This window comes from Ciona intestinalis, unplaced genomic scaffold (assembly GCF_000224145.3).
Source record: "Ciona intestinalis unplaced genomic scaffold, KH HT000134.2, whole genome shotgun sequence".
Taxonomy (NCBI): Eukaryota; Metazoa; Chordata; class Ascidiacea; order Phlebobranchia; family Cionidae; genus Ciona; species Ciona intestinalis.
The window spans coordinates 117,178-132,327 of NW_004190456.2; the positions used below are offsets into that span (position 1 = coordinate 117,178).

At 34.0% G+C, this 15,150-nt stretch overlaps 2 protein-coding genes across 3 annotated transcripts in view; one reads left to right on the plus strand and one right to left on the minus strand.

Moving 5' to 3' along the window:
• The window catches only part of LOC100184130 (tyrosine-protein phosphatase non-receptor type 14-like), a 19,869-nt gene extending 7,159 nt beyond the window's left edge, over nt 1-12,710 (minus strand). For both annotated transcript variants that reach the window (XM_026838968.1, XM_026838967.1), the window contains exons 1-9: nt 12,554-12,710; nt 11,674-11,781; nt 10,885-11,054; nt 10,045-10,142; nt 7,661-7,731; nt 6,978-7,048; nt 3,058-3,145; nt 2,195-2,419; nt 1,004-1,086 (exon numbers count right to left, since the gene is read on the minus strand). In XM_026838968.1, coding sequence (XP_026694769.1) covers nt 1,004-1,086; nt 2,195-2,419; nt 3,058-3,145; nt 6,978-7,048; nt 7,661-7,731; nt 10,045-10,142; nt 10,885-11,054; nt 11,674-11,781; nt 12,554-12,649 — 1,010 coding nt within the window. In that variant the 5' untranslated portion in view covers nt 12,650-12,710. The remainder of the gene's footprint in view (nt 1-1,003; nt 1,087-2,194; nt 2,420-3,057; nt 3,146-6,977; nt 7,049-7,660; nt 7,732-10,044; nt 10,143-10,884; nt 11,055-11,673; nt 11,782-12,553) is intronic.
• Nucleotides 12,711-13,269: 559 nt separating this feature from the next.
• Nucleotides 13,270-15,078, plus strand: LOC100176342 (L-serine dehydratase/L-threonine deaminase-like). The gene is made up of 3 exons (XM_002121709.5): nt 13,270-14,066; nt 14,276-14,400; nt 14,685-15,078. Exons 1-3 carry the CDS (start codon nt 13,438-13,440, stop codon nt 14,876-14,878), a joined length of 948 nt encoding a protein of 315 aa, XP_002121745.1. The 5' UTR covers nt 13,270-13,437; the 3' UTR covers nt 14,879-15,078.
• Nucleotides 15,079-15,150: the final 72 nt, after the last annotated feature.

The following is a 15,150-nucleotide window of genomic DNA, read 5'->3' on the forward strand; positions in this document are numbered from 1 at the left end:
CCAAGACATCCGCCACGCCAAAAGATTAACCGTTAAGTTAAAGCTTTAATGTGTTGAATACAGACCAATGTATGTGTTATTTGTTTTATTTTAATACAGTCGTTGTATAACCGTATTTGCAAAGGCGCTAGCCATATACTCATAGCAAGCTGTTTTAAGTATAAAACTAACGTATGTTCACTTTTCGTTAAAGTTTTAATAAACAGTCTCCACCATAAACGTAGACTATTCAGTTTGCTTTCTCTTGGATTGCTGATAATGAACGCGTCAAACCGTATTATGTCGTCAATAATCGACGCATCAAATAATAATATGACGCAAATAATCAGCGTGTGAATCGCTACTATGTCGTAACAAAGCATTATGCGTGGACGCGTGGTTGAGAAAAACATTACGGAAAATGATCGTTGTTACGCCAATCGATGGCGTAATAACTGAGTACGTTTGAATATATAGTTCTTTAGCTATTTGCGGGCTTAAAACGACTAGCTCTTTTTAATTTTAAACGGGTTTTATTAATAAAATGCAGTTATACGGAGCAAGTGCTGCACCGTCTGCATAATATCGAGAGTAGGCCGGCCTCGTCTGCACCATATAAAACGGCGCCCATGACTTCTATGAAAATTTTTGATTTTTCAATGCAGTAAACGTTAAAAAACTTTATGATCACTGTAATAGCTACTGCTAAGCCGCTAAATGAGCTACATTTGCTAATTTCAAGGTGTGTGTGATTGTGTGGTGAGGATAATTGTAAAGGTTAAGTGGTTGATAAGTACTGTTATATTACATGAACAATAACCTTCTATTGTTTTTGCACCACTGTGTTTTAACTTATATTTATGTAGGAATGAAAAAAGTACAAGTACTTGACTTTAGGGTTGACCGTTAATTTTGGAGGTTGACCGATATAATGTCAAGTATCAATAAAAATATTGGTATTGGTAGAATTTAAAAAAATATCGGTATCGAAAAATTGATATTAGTTGGTTTGTCGTTAATTTACCTTGACGAGTCTTTATTCTGGATGTAAAACTTGCGCCTTGCCTCGCATATTCTCCACACGTATTTAGCTGTATCGGCGTCCTCCTGTTTAATATAATAGGGTAAGTTAGGTTTGTTTCATAGGAATGTGTGTCTAACTATTCCTGCCTCCCCTGTGTTTAAAAAGTCTTGGGCAGGAAGATGGGCAGGCCTACCGTGAAATTTTGTGCATTGCATTAATCAACTAATGTTAGATTTGCTTTATAGGAATGTGTGTCCAACTATCCCTACCTCCCCTGCATTTAAATAGGTTTGGCGCCAATAGTGTAAAATACTAATGGAGCCACACAAACACAAGAGTAAAATAACAATATAAATTAAAATTGTCATGGAATCTGTGCTAGACCCATTGCAATCCTATCCCACACAAAGGACTTGAAATGTTGGCCAAAGATTGCTCATCAACCAACTAATACACAAAGATCAAAAACATCTTTCCATAAAATAAGTTGTTTTTTTAAAAACCTAATCTAAAAACAACTAAGCGTGACGCATTCAGTGGTAATATTTTATGGAGTGTTGAAACATTGCTGGATTAAGGAATGTTAACGCAACCACATGATGATAAAGTTAGTTTATGTTGAAAAATGCCAAAGGAAATTTTTGTGCAAGATTCTTTACAATCCTCACTTGTAAGTTAGCTGATAATTGTTCTTAAAAACTGTTCAAAATGCATAGGCGCCAAACCTGGGGTGGCAAGGTATGCAAGCCTACCCTGGAATTTTTGCTACAAGCAAAAGTTTTAAATTGACACAGATTCCAAGTCCAGTGTTGGGGAAGTATTCACACAACATAGAATAGCATAGTATAGTAATAATCCAGGTAATTTGTGCGTTTTCCTATTGACTTAATACTAAAGGTGCTACTACAAGGTGTTTGGAAAGTCACTGTATATTCATTCAGTCTATTTCAAGGAAGCAGCTAATTGAGGTGTTTAGAACCGAAATAAGAAGGGTCCAAGTCTATTGATGCTAACATGGGGGTCACTTTCAACATCATTTATAATTTTCTTTCATATTTATCCCCTGAATTCTATACTGAAACATGTCTGTTAATGCACAGTGACTTTCAGAACACACTGTACTTGGACCAAATTAGTTTTCACAAATGCTAAAGTTACTACAACTATCACATAAAAGTTATCCGAGCTTACCAGTTGGAAATGCACCGGAGACACTGCGCTCTCTGTCCGTATCTCAATACTGATAACATTCTTAGATGGGTGGGATATGCTATCCACTTTGTTCCATTCATGACATGAACTTCTCCACACTGTCATTGTATTTAAACTTCGATGGCTTCCCATGTCTTGTTGTATTGACTTGATGATAACGCCGGCAAACGAACAGCCAACTTCAACATCATTGCCGAAGCCATTCTGTAATACAGGGTTGCAAATAACTACAAAGCACTGTCGGTTTCCACATACACAAAGTTTAATCCCACTTAAAAAAAATTAACAATATTTTTAAACTGCCAACATGTTGTATAAAGCAGTGTTTTTCAACCTTTTTAGCTTGCGGAGCGGTAAATTTTGAAACAAATTTTGTAGCATACAGTTAAACAGTTGGGCACAACACTTGCAGCTTATGTTACAGTGTTCCAAATCATGCAATTGGCGGAGTTCTAAATCAGTTTGAAATTTGATGTTTTATTTCTTTAATCAATGGACAAGACTTCAACATCTTGCATTTTGCAATTGAGAAAATTGTAATGTATTTGGCAAACCGGCAGAAAAGTTAGTGGACCAGTAGGAAATACATATTGTTACTGCATATTTATAGTTGAATTTTGGTGGTTGAGAAGCTGGTATAAAGGATTTGCGTAAACATGAGATGGGACTTACACCACAGTTCACACACATTGTATCAGCATTGATCAACTAGTCATACAACTAAGCACAGCATATGAATATTTGTATATTGTTATTGTGGTCCCTTCATCACCTTCCACAATATGCATAACAGAGATCAATATAATCCTTGCTTAATCCAGGCTGGTATCTACATGGCTTACCTTGGCTGGATATAAATCCTCACTGAACCCATCTAGATGTATAGCTTTAAGTATGTAGTTGTATTCTGCATCTGATGGGTTCAATCCTCTGTGAAAAGTGAAGAAAACATTTAATGCTTCAGTTGTCATACTTCATACAACTAGACCTAAGAAACATGCCAGTTTATGCTACCAGGGCACTAGACTTACATAAAGGGTGGGTTGGTGGAACGTTGGTGGTGCCTGAGGTGTCATAATGACATGTCAACCCAGATTGAGGTGTCATAATGACATGTCAACCCAGATTGAGGTGTCATAATGACATGTCAAACAGAGCCAAAGTATATTGCATTCACCACATTAATCAATACGGTTCCCTATGTTTAACAACTATGAGTGTAACTGTATTTTAACAATGTCACCCCAGATTTTACCCTGCTGTTAGGTGTCTATACAAACAAGCTGAGCCAAAGTATATTGCATTCACCACATTAACCAATGAGGTTTCCTATGTTTAACAACTATGAGTGTAACTGTATTTTAACAATGTCACCCAGGTTTTACCTGCTGTTAGGTGTCTATACAAACAAACAGAGCCAAAGTATATTGCATTCACCACATTAATCAATACGGTTCCCTATGTTTAACAACTATGAGTGTAACTGTATTTTAACAATGTCACCCCAGATTTTACCCTGCTGTTAGGTGTCTATACAAACAAGCTGAGCCAAAGTATATTGCATTCACCACATTAATCAATGAGGTTTCCTATGTTTGACAACTATGAGTGTAACTGTATTTTAACAATGTCACCCCAGATTTTACCTGCTGTTAGGTGTCTATACAAACAAACAGAGCCAAAGTATATTGCATTCACCACATTAATCAATGAGGTTCCCTATGTTTGACAACTATAAGTGTAACTGCATTTTAACAATGTTACCCCAGATTTTACCCTGCTGTTAGGTGTCTATACAAACAAGTAGAGCCAAAGTATATTGCATTCACCACATTAATCAATGAGGTTCCCTATGTTTGACAACTATGAGTGTAACTGTATTTTAACAATGTCACCCCAGATTTTACCCTGCTGTTAGGTGTCTATACAAACAAGCAGAGCCAAAGTTTATTGCATTCACCACATTAATCAATGAGGTTTCCTATGTTTGACAACTATAAGTGTAACTGTATTTTAACAATGTTACCCCAGGTTTTTTACCTGCTGTTAGGTGTCTATACAAACAAGCAGAGCCAAAGTATATTGCATTCACCACATTAATCAATGAGGTTCCCTATGTTTGACAACTATAAGTGTAACTGTATTTTAACAATGTGACCCTAGATTTTGTTAGAATTGCAAAATATCCAAAGCCTATCAAATGTAGGTCAATGAACATTGAACTTAAATGTTTCTTTAAATTACCACGTTAGAAAACGTGACGATTTATAATCTCCAAAATCTGAGGTTTTTACCTCTGAGGTTAAAAAACCATTTGGTAAACAAACTCAAGTTGAATGAACAGAGTCAAAGAACGAATCCATTTTTGCCTTTCTTTGGTTAATTATTTGATAAACCCCCACAAGATCTTTTACAATTTAGAACAAAAGATTTAATAAAGAAACAACACACAAACCGAATGTAATCTGTAGCAACTGCCTAGTTATTTTATATCTATCTTTACAGGAATGTTGGGCATATATCTTTTAATCTTTGTATCAATATATATACAGCTGTTTTTACAAAAGTTACTAATGTGATATATTTAGCAATTAAACAGTCAAATCCATTCATGAAGATTTCTAAATAACAAGCAACACTTAAAGGAATTTAATTTGTTTACAAGCACTTAGAAACATCCAATTATATTAATTAAATCGCAGCTGTAAGTATGATACCTTCAGGAATGTTGGTATGTGAAACTCAATTAAAATATATATTACGTATTCCTTAAAAACGTAAAAAAAAGCTAAGCTAATACTGTTATGCACAATGTAACCTTGATGGTGAGGTCTGTTGTGTAATAACACACATTGCGAGTCACATTCGTGTTTCATTGGCAAACTACTTCAATTCAGCTCAACTATGACTTCATAGAATAAATATTTCTGCCAGAGGTCAAATAAATCAAACAATATTTAAAATAAATTTGTAGCTGTCACAACCCTTACAAATGTTATGCTGCCCGCACAGTTAACTTGAAATTAGGGTTTCAAAACAAGAAGGTTTTTAAATACAAAATAAAACCCTAAATAGCTTAAATTTAAATTTTGTTAATTTTGTGAAGTCACAGTTAATTTGAAACCAAGGTTTTGTAGCAAATATAAGTGGTTGTAACAGTTACAAAACGTTTGTTTTGAAATGTGAAACAAAACCATAAATGACCTAAATTTTCGACTTTTTTTATTACAAAACAGTTATTACAAACTTCTACCCCTACTAGCATTAATGTTTAGATTTTTACGTATATTTCTTCACAGTAGATTAACTTTGAGCCTGTTATCAGCAGATCGGGATACTGGCATACCATGAAGATTAGAGCTGTCTGGATTAAGCCACCATTTAATAATAATCCACACAAGACCCACAAACTCCTTTTTCTTGTAACTTTATCAGGCTTGTCTAACTCTGTGTTTCATGGAATATAAGGTGTGAGAACAAGGGGTGTAGGGGGATACCACATTCCTACTTCACCCGTGTTATGTTGCGCAAGCAGTCCACTCCCAGTACTGAAACCAATAGCACAACAATTAGCAGTTTTTGCTGCCTGTTTTTCATTTTAAAACATTATTTTACTGGTACATAAAAAATGAGGAAGTTATAGCAGTGATGCAATGTTTGTTCTCTGGTTTGCAATCTTAACAGCCTGATATTTGAAATACCATTAACATAGTCTATGTAAAAGTGTCAATATAACTGAAAACACTCATATAGGTAAAACAAACAACAGTTAATTTATGTTTTATATGTTTACTACAAATCCCAAACAATAGTTCTCTATTTTATCGGTGTTGTAATCTACTTTTTGTGGTTTGCAAATTTAACTTGCTGTACGGTTTGTAATAATGTTAATATGACATCTATTAAATTACACAATTAGCAGTTTTTGCTGACTGTTTTTCATTTTAAAAGTTACTTTACTGGTATATAAAAAATAAGGGAAGTTATAGCACTATTGTAATGTAGGTTCTTCTATTTCCAATTTAAAAACAAAGTCTGTTATGCAAAATTGTTACAACAGTGTATTTTTCATATATGTTACATTGTACAATACAAGTTATTTTATCATTTTTAACTTATAATGTTTTTACTGGTTTGCAATTTATCAGGAACTTCCCAACTTCCCTACAGTTAACCTGATGATGTGCCTTTCCCCATGTATACCAACCCACACAATGTTTGTATGACTTCATAGTGTAAATATTGCCACCACTTTTACAAAGGAAGGTTATTTACTCGATGAATTTGCATTCATGACGTAATAGCATTCCTTAGCCATTATTATTACACACCACATGACCAGTGAGTTTACCCATAGGCGTAACACCAGGGGTGTCTGGAATGACATGTAACCCCAACTTTTGCGGCCTTAGTAACGTTATATGGTTTTGCACCCTGGTTTTAAACTGAAACAGCTCTAACCTGATTGTTGGGTTTATCTATGGGTATTTCACAGATTATTAGCTACCACAGCTAAGTTTACTAAATATAATTTAGGCCATTGTTGGCCCAATTACCCCAACACCCATAGTGCTACGGTTTATTAGTGCGTTCTAGCAATATACAACATATATACACGTCTTACACACATTTATCTATCAGCATTGAGCATTGAACCCAGGATCCTTTGGTTACTACTTACTATGCATGTGCCATGGCCCACACTAAGCTAAGGGTCAAACTTCGGGTGATGGTTTAAGAAACAAACACTTAAACAGCTCACCTGTGGCGCTCATGTTGTTCGATGGCTTGTTGTGTGAGGGAGTCTAATGTTGGATCATTTGGAGTAAGGAACTAGGAATACAATACCATTTAATTGTTAATGGAGAAAAGCAGAAGTTACAAGTAGTATGATATATAGTATGTGGGCAGTGGTGTGTGGGATTAAACATGACGTAAGATGACAAATTACCCTCTAACAAGAGGTTTTTAAGTTAATGAAGTATAAATTAAATGCTTGAAATTTACACATTTTGTCATCGGCTTTATAACCCTTGTCACACTTTATGTTAATTATCTGGTATTTTGGTACAAACAGCAAACATATTCTTGTAATATACGATGTTACATTATTTTACATGCTAAAGTAGTGTAACCTATGTTTCATATAGTAAGCCTGCATGCTGCTTATGTGTATATAGGTTTACTAATGAACACATAGTTAAGCATGCAGTTGCACAGTACACAGCTACACTAATAACACATGTTATAATTGCTTGGACTTGAATAAACGCATGGTAAGATGGTTATATATACAAGGTTCATAAGTTCACTAGCAAGATATACTAAATTAATATACAATATGTGTTTTAATTAATTATACATACACTTAACCAGCAGTATGCACGTATACAGTTTGTGGGTTTAAAGGTTATCCAATTAAATCACCACATAGTAAATCCTCACCTCAGGAAACAAAATATAATCCCGAAAATAATCGATCGAATGAATGTCTGGATCGTGGTTGCCAAACTCAGCTGGAAGAAACGATTTGTTTAAATATGATGTAACTGTTAAAAAAGTTTCTAAATTGTAAAAAATACGAGTTTATTATGTCTTTCTTTAAAGTAAATATTGTTTTGTTAGAAACTATGCAAAATATGAGCATTTGATTTGACAGAACTATGTTAAAATACAGAACAATATAAAATGTATAGGCCTATATAACATAATTTTTATTTATATCTTCGACCATGATATTGGAGATCATATTATTTAATAAACGAAGAGAAGAAATCAACAGCAAAACAATAGTTATGGATAAAGTGTCGGATAAAAATATTTACCATACAGAATAATAATATTGTCTGCATGGTAACTCTTCATGGTACATTGGTAACCACTGATGCATAAGATGACCACAGACTGATTGTACCATATCATTATTGGGTTTAAAAACATTCAACCTTCTCCTTGTTTTAAAAAATACATTAAAAATGTTGCAAATAAATAGAATTTATGCCTGGCTAAATTAGCTTTGCAATATAATGTAATTTTTCAGCAAACATAATATTTTAAAAAGATTAGTTGTTTAAAAGCAAAGTGATTAGTTTCAACGAAAAGGTTGTTTTACGGTTGGTTAAAGAAGCAACGGTGATATATTGTCAGTATTTCCTAACCTTACCAATCCAGGAAGTTGTTTAAGCAATCATAAACAAGCTTTGTTTCCTGTTATTATCGCAAAACAATGCCTCTTTATTACATCACAAACTAAACTTTAAAATAAATTGTTTGGGGAATAACTAAAACTAAATGACTCAAACTCAATGTTTTGGGTTGGGTTTATATATTGCTGGCTGTGTAAGCCAATGACCTTCAGAAATAAATACTTATCGGCAACGTTAAGTGAAAATTACTGGTATTGGAATATATTTATATGTAATTTAATGTGGCGCCATTGCCTGGTTAATAGTTTGAATTGCTTTCGATACAGGATAGTTTGAATGAAATATTCTAAATTTTCCTCTCTATATAATTAGGATATATTTTCATCGAAATTTTTCTTTTTAGAAGAGATACATTTAAATTATAAAATATATATATTGAATATAAAACAGTTTGAATAAAATAATCTGATTTTTTATTGGTCTATATCCTGTCCTAAAACAGGTACATTCAAATTCCAAACAATATTGTTTTAATACCATTATACCAATACTAACAAATATTAATATCTTCTAGGTGATCATACGCCAGAAATAATACCGATTTTAATGGTAAACTGATCAAGTCTCGGCATATGGCAAAAAAAACATTGGTCATTTCAATTATTTGTACGACAACATTGGTTCTTCTGCTTAAAATATATATTATAATTATAATTATATATAAACTATCTAATGCCAATGCTATAAAAATTATTTTTTTCTTTATAACAAGGTTTTACATTTTGCAATAAATAATAATATATGTTATATTACATATCCAGAATTAAGTCCAGTAAACAATATTAAGCCAATATATATATAAGGAATACTTAATTATGTAATGAACAATATTATATCAGTGTCCAGCATTAAGTAATTCACTATGACAGGTGATAAATGAACCGTGGTTCATAAAACCAACAAATTATTGTTGCCAAGTAGGGAAGTTAAGTGTTGGAGTGGTTGTGGTGGGTAAACATGGGGCTTTTGGCACAACTTAATATAACAGTACATTATATGCCACATAATATGACATGGGGTCAACTTATGATAAGTCTACATTTGAAGACAAACATTACACGACATTAGTCCTTAGGTTCCATAATTTTCTCATTTATCCATTATTCTATTCTATATGGGTCCCATGGCAGAATACGCCAGGGACCTGATATTTAGGCCTGAGTTTGGCCATCGCCTCAACATTGTATATGAACATTGTAATTATGGCTGAGGTCCTACAGTGAGGCATGCCATGGGACCTGGGACTTAGGTCAAAGTTGGTTATCACAACACACTCACTAACCTCAACAAGATAAAATCTACCCAATGTCAAATATGACTAGCTCCCATAATTGTCTAGTAGGCCATGGGTTAATTTCAGGTACTCCATGAGATTGGTTATATTTAAGTAAAAATGAATGTTGAAAAAGAGCCTTTTGCTGGTGGGCGTTATTTAGGACAGAAAGAGTATAAATAAACAGTAATATGTAGAATAGATTAACAAAACACCGAATTAAAGTATTTGAATAAAACTATTCACAAAAACACTCGATGATCAAACTTAGGTAAGGATGAGAAGTCTTTTAATGAGAAGTCTTTTAATTTTAAAGGTCAAACTTTAAATATTCCAAACCCCAACCCTACCTTGCAGCATATAACTTGCAAGTTCCACAGCCTCAATTTTGCTGCATGGCAGGGCTCCATCAATTACATTGTTTTTCAGCTGGAGGTAAAACAGATACCTGAAATAAAAGGATAAAAATAACATTTGTCAAGCTTTTATAGATAACAAGGGGGCAACAAGGGGGCATAATAAGTTTACACCTGGTTCAACATTATTAATTTCAAATGCAATGCTTGGAACTTGTGATAAAATTTGGCAAATATGATTAAAAAGGTTCATAATCATGTCTTGGACATAGTTGTAAAAAAAAACTTGTTTTAAACAGTTTAAATATATAGCAATATCATATTATAATTTTTAAATTATTGGTGAGGTCCTTGAGGAGCCTACCTACAATTTAGACCAGCACAAGTTTTTAAATGAAATTTAATTTGTACTAACCCTGGCTACCTAGTATAAGTAAACCTTATCAAAGTATAATTTGTACTTTCCCTGAAATTTTTGCAATTAAATTTAAATACAACATTTAATAAATTTTTAAAGGATTTTTTGCCAAAAAACAATGCTTTGTCAACCAACCTTAGCATAAAAAAAGTTAAATTTTTGGCCAGAAAATCAGTTACATAAAACCTAAATTAAACCAACAAAATATATTAGGTTTATTTATCTAAGTAGCCTCTATTACCATTATCAAACACTTTATATATATATTCTCTTTTCCCGGGAAATTTCTGGCATAAAAAAAACAAGTTTAGGGTCGGCTCTGCTGAAAATTTAACGCCGGAAGACGAGTTCTTGGAAAATACATTACGCCAATAGCAATAGCAGAAGTAGCAGAACAAATATCTCTTAGTGGATACCTTGTAATCTCGTGTTGCAGGCGGTCGATGTTAGCCACATAAAACATGACACCAAAGAAAAGTATTGGTTCGTGGGAGTTCTTATCAACTTGCTTTTTCAATGGCTTGTCTAACTCTACCCATCTTGCTTTCATCTGTTTGTTTAAGTATTTCAACCCAAAGTATCGCAACTGTGGAAGAAAAACAGACATGAAAACATACAGACCACACAGAAAGTAGATATTGATGTATGATGTTCACTCAAGCTAGAAAACTTGGGATTAGTTTAATTTTCAAGAAATTTAAGGAACTTTAAAGATCAGTTGGCAGTTGCATTATGTTTATAAATAATGGGACAACCCTAGACCCTGTGTTCATAACCGGTACTACCTTGTCTTAAAACAAGATATATAAATAAAAAACAATGAAATGTCCTGCGATTCCGAATCAATTACTGAATAAAGAACAATTATGATAATATAAATTATTGAACTAAATCTAAATGTAACTAAAACCACATAAATAAATATATACACCAGTTATATAAGGGTGCAACCACTGCCCAAGGTGCAAATAATATCTAAAAGTCATCTTTAGCAAACTGAAGATAGGATCTGATCCTATGAAAACGTAAAAGATAAAAATCAGGTCCAGCAAATGATATATTAATGGAGAGATGAGTTTCGCATAAATAGCATTATCTTTCAAATAAAATGACAAGATAGGACTGAGATAAATCATATGCCACCTTGGCTAAGCTACTATAGGTTCCCAATATTATATTATATTTGTATTCAAATCATATCCTACCTCACGTAACTCCAAACGTTGCGCAACAGCGTTCAAGCAATCAATGCCAGTGTTTTCCACAGTCAACGTACATTCCATTGCTGTGTTGTCCAGTAACTGAACACGTATCTAATGCAGATCATATATTGGGGTCAAGGTTAACATAGAGAAAATGACTTCATACCTTACATAGTTTTAGGTACAATAAATCACAATGAATACCAGAAACAAAAGTCCCTAATAAAATCATATTATTTAGTAGAAACAAATTATTGCACTGCATTATATTTACAGCTGAAAATTGAGTCCCCTGTGCTACCATTCTACGCTACCCTATGTTATAAAATGAAAGAGAATTCAGTTTGTAAAGTGAAAATTATAGAGGGCTAAAATGAAAGTTGTAGTTTGATGTAAAGACTGCTTTTTAAATGACAGAACTTTTCATTTGTATTGCACCACTGCCTTGGGTTAGGGTCAAACAAATAGAAGATAACCCTTCTTATTTGAGTATCAGAAGATCAAATGAAAGTGATGAAACTTATTGTTATCTTCGAGTGACAGGGCAACGAGTCAACGACAGTTGTTATAACACGCAAACACGGGTGTTCTGTTTCATACACCTAGTGCTCGCTGACTAGTTACCAGGTATGTAACTTTGTCGGTAATTGTTTTTATGTATGACTGGTAATTTGACAACCCATTAGTGACCGCTGGTTTGGAGCAATTGTCATTGTTTTGCCCAAGCACCCATGTGTCTATAATGGTAGCAGTGACAAGCCTTGAACCCTTTACCTACAGGTTAAAGCCGGGCACGTTAATATCCATTTATAAATAACTTATCAGTTGCAATACCAGTTTATTTCTGAATAGACACATTAACAAATCTAGGTGTATAACTCACCAGGAAGGAATTTTTGTGGGACAGAATATATCGGCCAGTTCTTCTTAGTTTAATTCCAAACGGCATGATTACCGTATTTAAAGCTTTATCAAGCATTGGCGTGCAAAAACAAAGTTATCTAATCATCTTTACATCTGAGAACAGCATATTTAAAGCTTTGGTTGCTAAATGTCAAACGGAAATTTAATTTGACGATCTTAAAAAATAGGTGCGCAAAAATAGTTACCACACATTTCTGTGGCAACTGCAGTTATCGTACTAAACATGTAAAAAGTATATTGGATCTAAAAACTACCAATTTACCGAATAAAAATACCTTATCTCAATCCTCCCAATACATAACTACAGTATAACCATAAAGTTTAACTTCTTATCTATTTCCGATATTTTCTGATCTTTGACAATGAACTAAACCACACCACCTAGGGACTAACTTAACTACGGAACTTTGGTGTTAGTTTAGTTATGAACTCACAACCAGGAATTGCTCATAACCACGAAATCGCGATCTGTGTTTCTCATCATATCAGGGTGCATTGTCTTGTGGTCGCGGATGAATATATAGCAATCCGTATCGGAATTTAAGGAATTTTGCGCCACTTTCTCCTCTCACCAGCGCCACCACCCGACTAAAGTTTATTGTATAGCGATGTTGCTAGATGGTGATAAAAAAATAATTTCTTATTTTACAAAAATTGAGGTAGAATAAGGATACGTTTTCTTTGTATATTTTGTCCTCCTTCTTAAAAAACATCGTGTCCTTTTCAAACAGTGTCGAACCTGTTTAATCTCAAAGAATTTAAGGTACGGGAAAATCGCCTGTAGCGCTTGACAGCTACAGGATGTGTAGTGCTATAAAACAAACACAACGTGTAATTTAAAACATGGCTTCGGAAACGTTGTACATTGCGGCGCCTTATAAACACAGTCGAGCACTTAGCAAGGCTTCTGGTGTTGAAGTATGGATGAAACTTGAAAATTGTCAGCCGTCTGGTTCTTTTAAAACACGTGGCATTTCTCACATGTGTGTAAAACATAAGAACAGTCCACGATTCGTATGTTCATCTGGCGGTAATGCGGGGCTAGCTGCTGCATATTCTGGGAAACAGCTCGGTGTACCTGTCACCATATTCGTACCACTAACCACCACGCAGTTGGTGATTGATAAACTGAAAGACGAAGGCGCGGACGTTGTAAGAGGGGGCGCAGCATGGGACGAATGCAACCAGAATGCGTTGAAATTCGTTGAAGAAACGGGCTCCGTATACATCCCACCGTTTGAGCACCCATATATTTGGGAAGGGAATTCGTCCATAATAGCTGAACTTGACAGCAAGCCAGACTTGGTGATATGCTCAGTAGGTGGGGGTGGTTTAATGTGTGGGATCGTGGAAGGGTTGGTGAAAAGAAAATGGGATGATGTACCAGTGCTTGCTGTAGAAACACATGGATCTAATAGTTTGTACCAGGCTGTACAAGCTGGAAAGCAAGTAACATTGCCTGCAATTACAAGGTATAAACATTTGTGCACTCTGTTAACAGTGTTTTATTCATACCTATACAATATTTGTTCTACCAATTCTGGCCTAAATACCAAGGTCCAAGTCCTTGACAAGCTTACCCACATAGACTGTGTCTATGAACTTAACAATATAAAAAGTGTTTTATATTTTTAATTTGCTGGTACATGTCAAAATAATCAATGTAAATCAATATACACAGCATTGCAATTACATTGGGAGCAAAGACAATTGGTAAACAAGCATTTGAACTTACCAAATCCCACCCAATTATACCATGCCTTGTTTCAGACGAAGATGTTGTGAAAACTATATCTCAATTCTTAGGTTTGTTGTTAACTTTATTAGATATTCATTGCTTTTGTTGTAATCTGATGAATTTATATTAAAAATGTCAATTTTGCTGTTGGTGAAATTTTTATTAACTGTGATAGCCTATTTGTTCATAAATCTCAATAGAATCGATCAAACTAAATTGAAGGCTTGTATAACTATTATATGCAGTGTAAAAAGTGGTGCCTGGAATGTAGGCCAGTGTGTACCAACAATTTAGGCTTCATTTCCAATGTTATTTTATGGATTCTTTATTTTAAGTTTTGAACCTATTTCAGATGATGAAAAGATATTGGTTGAGCCAGCTTGTGCTGCTTCTATTGCTGTGTTATACAATGGAAAGTTAAAAGAGCTTGCAAGCTCAAACCCTAAACTTGGAAATGTTAAAAAAGTTGTTCTTGTTGTTTGTGGTGGTAGTGGTGTAACTATTGAAATGCTTAAGAACTGGAAACAAATGTTTAACATAAAATAATACAGAATGTGTTATAACTTGTATGTGTATGTGTAATTTAAAAATGATACATTCTTATTTGCTCTTCAAAATAATGAAAATATATAACATTCCTGTATATGTATTAACATATTTTCACTTTTAAATTCGTCGCATTCATTATACCTCGTCTACATGAGTGGTGTTTAAAACATCAAAATAAATTTCAATTTATTACAGAATGTTGTGACTATTTTTATGCCCAAATCCATCGTCAGGTGGCGTAACTGCGCTTGTTTCTAGGGAGTTGTTGC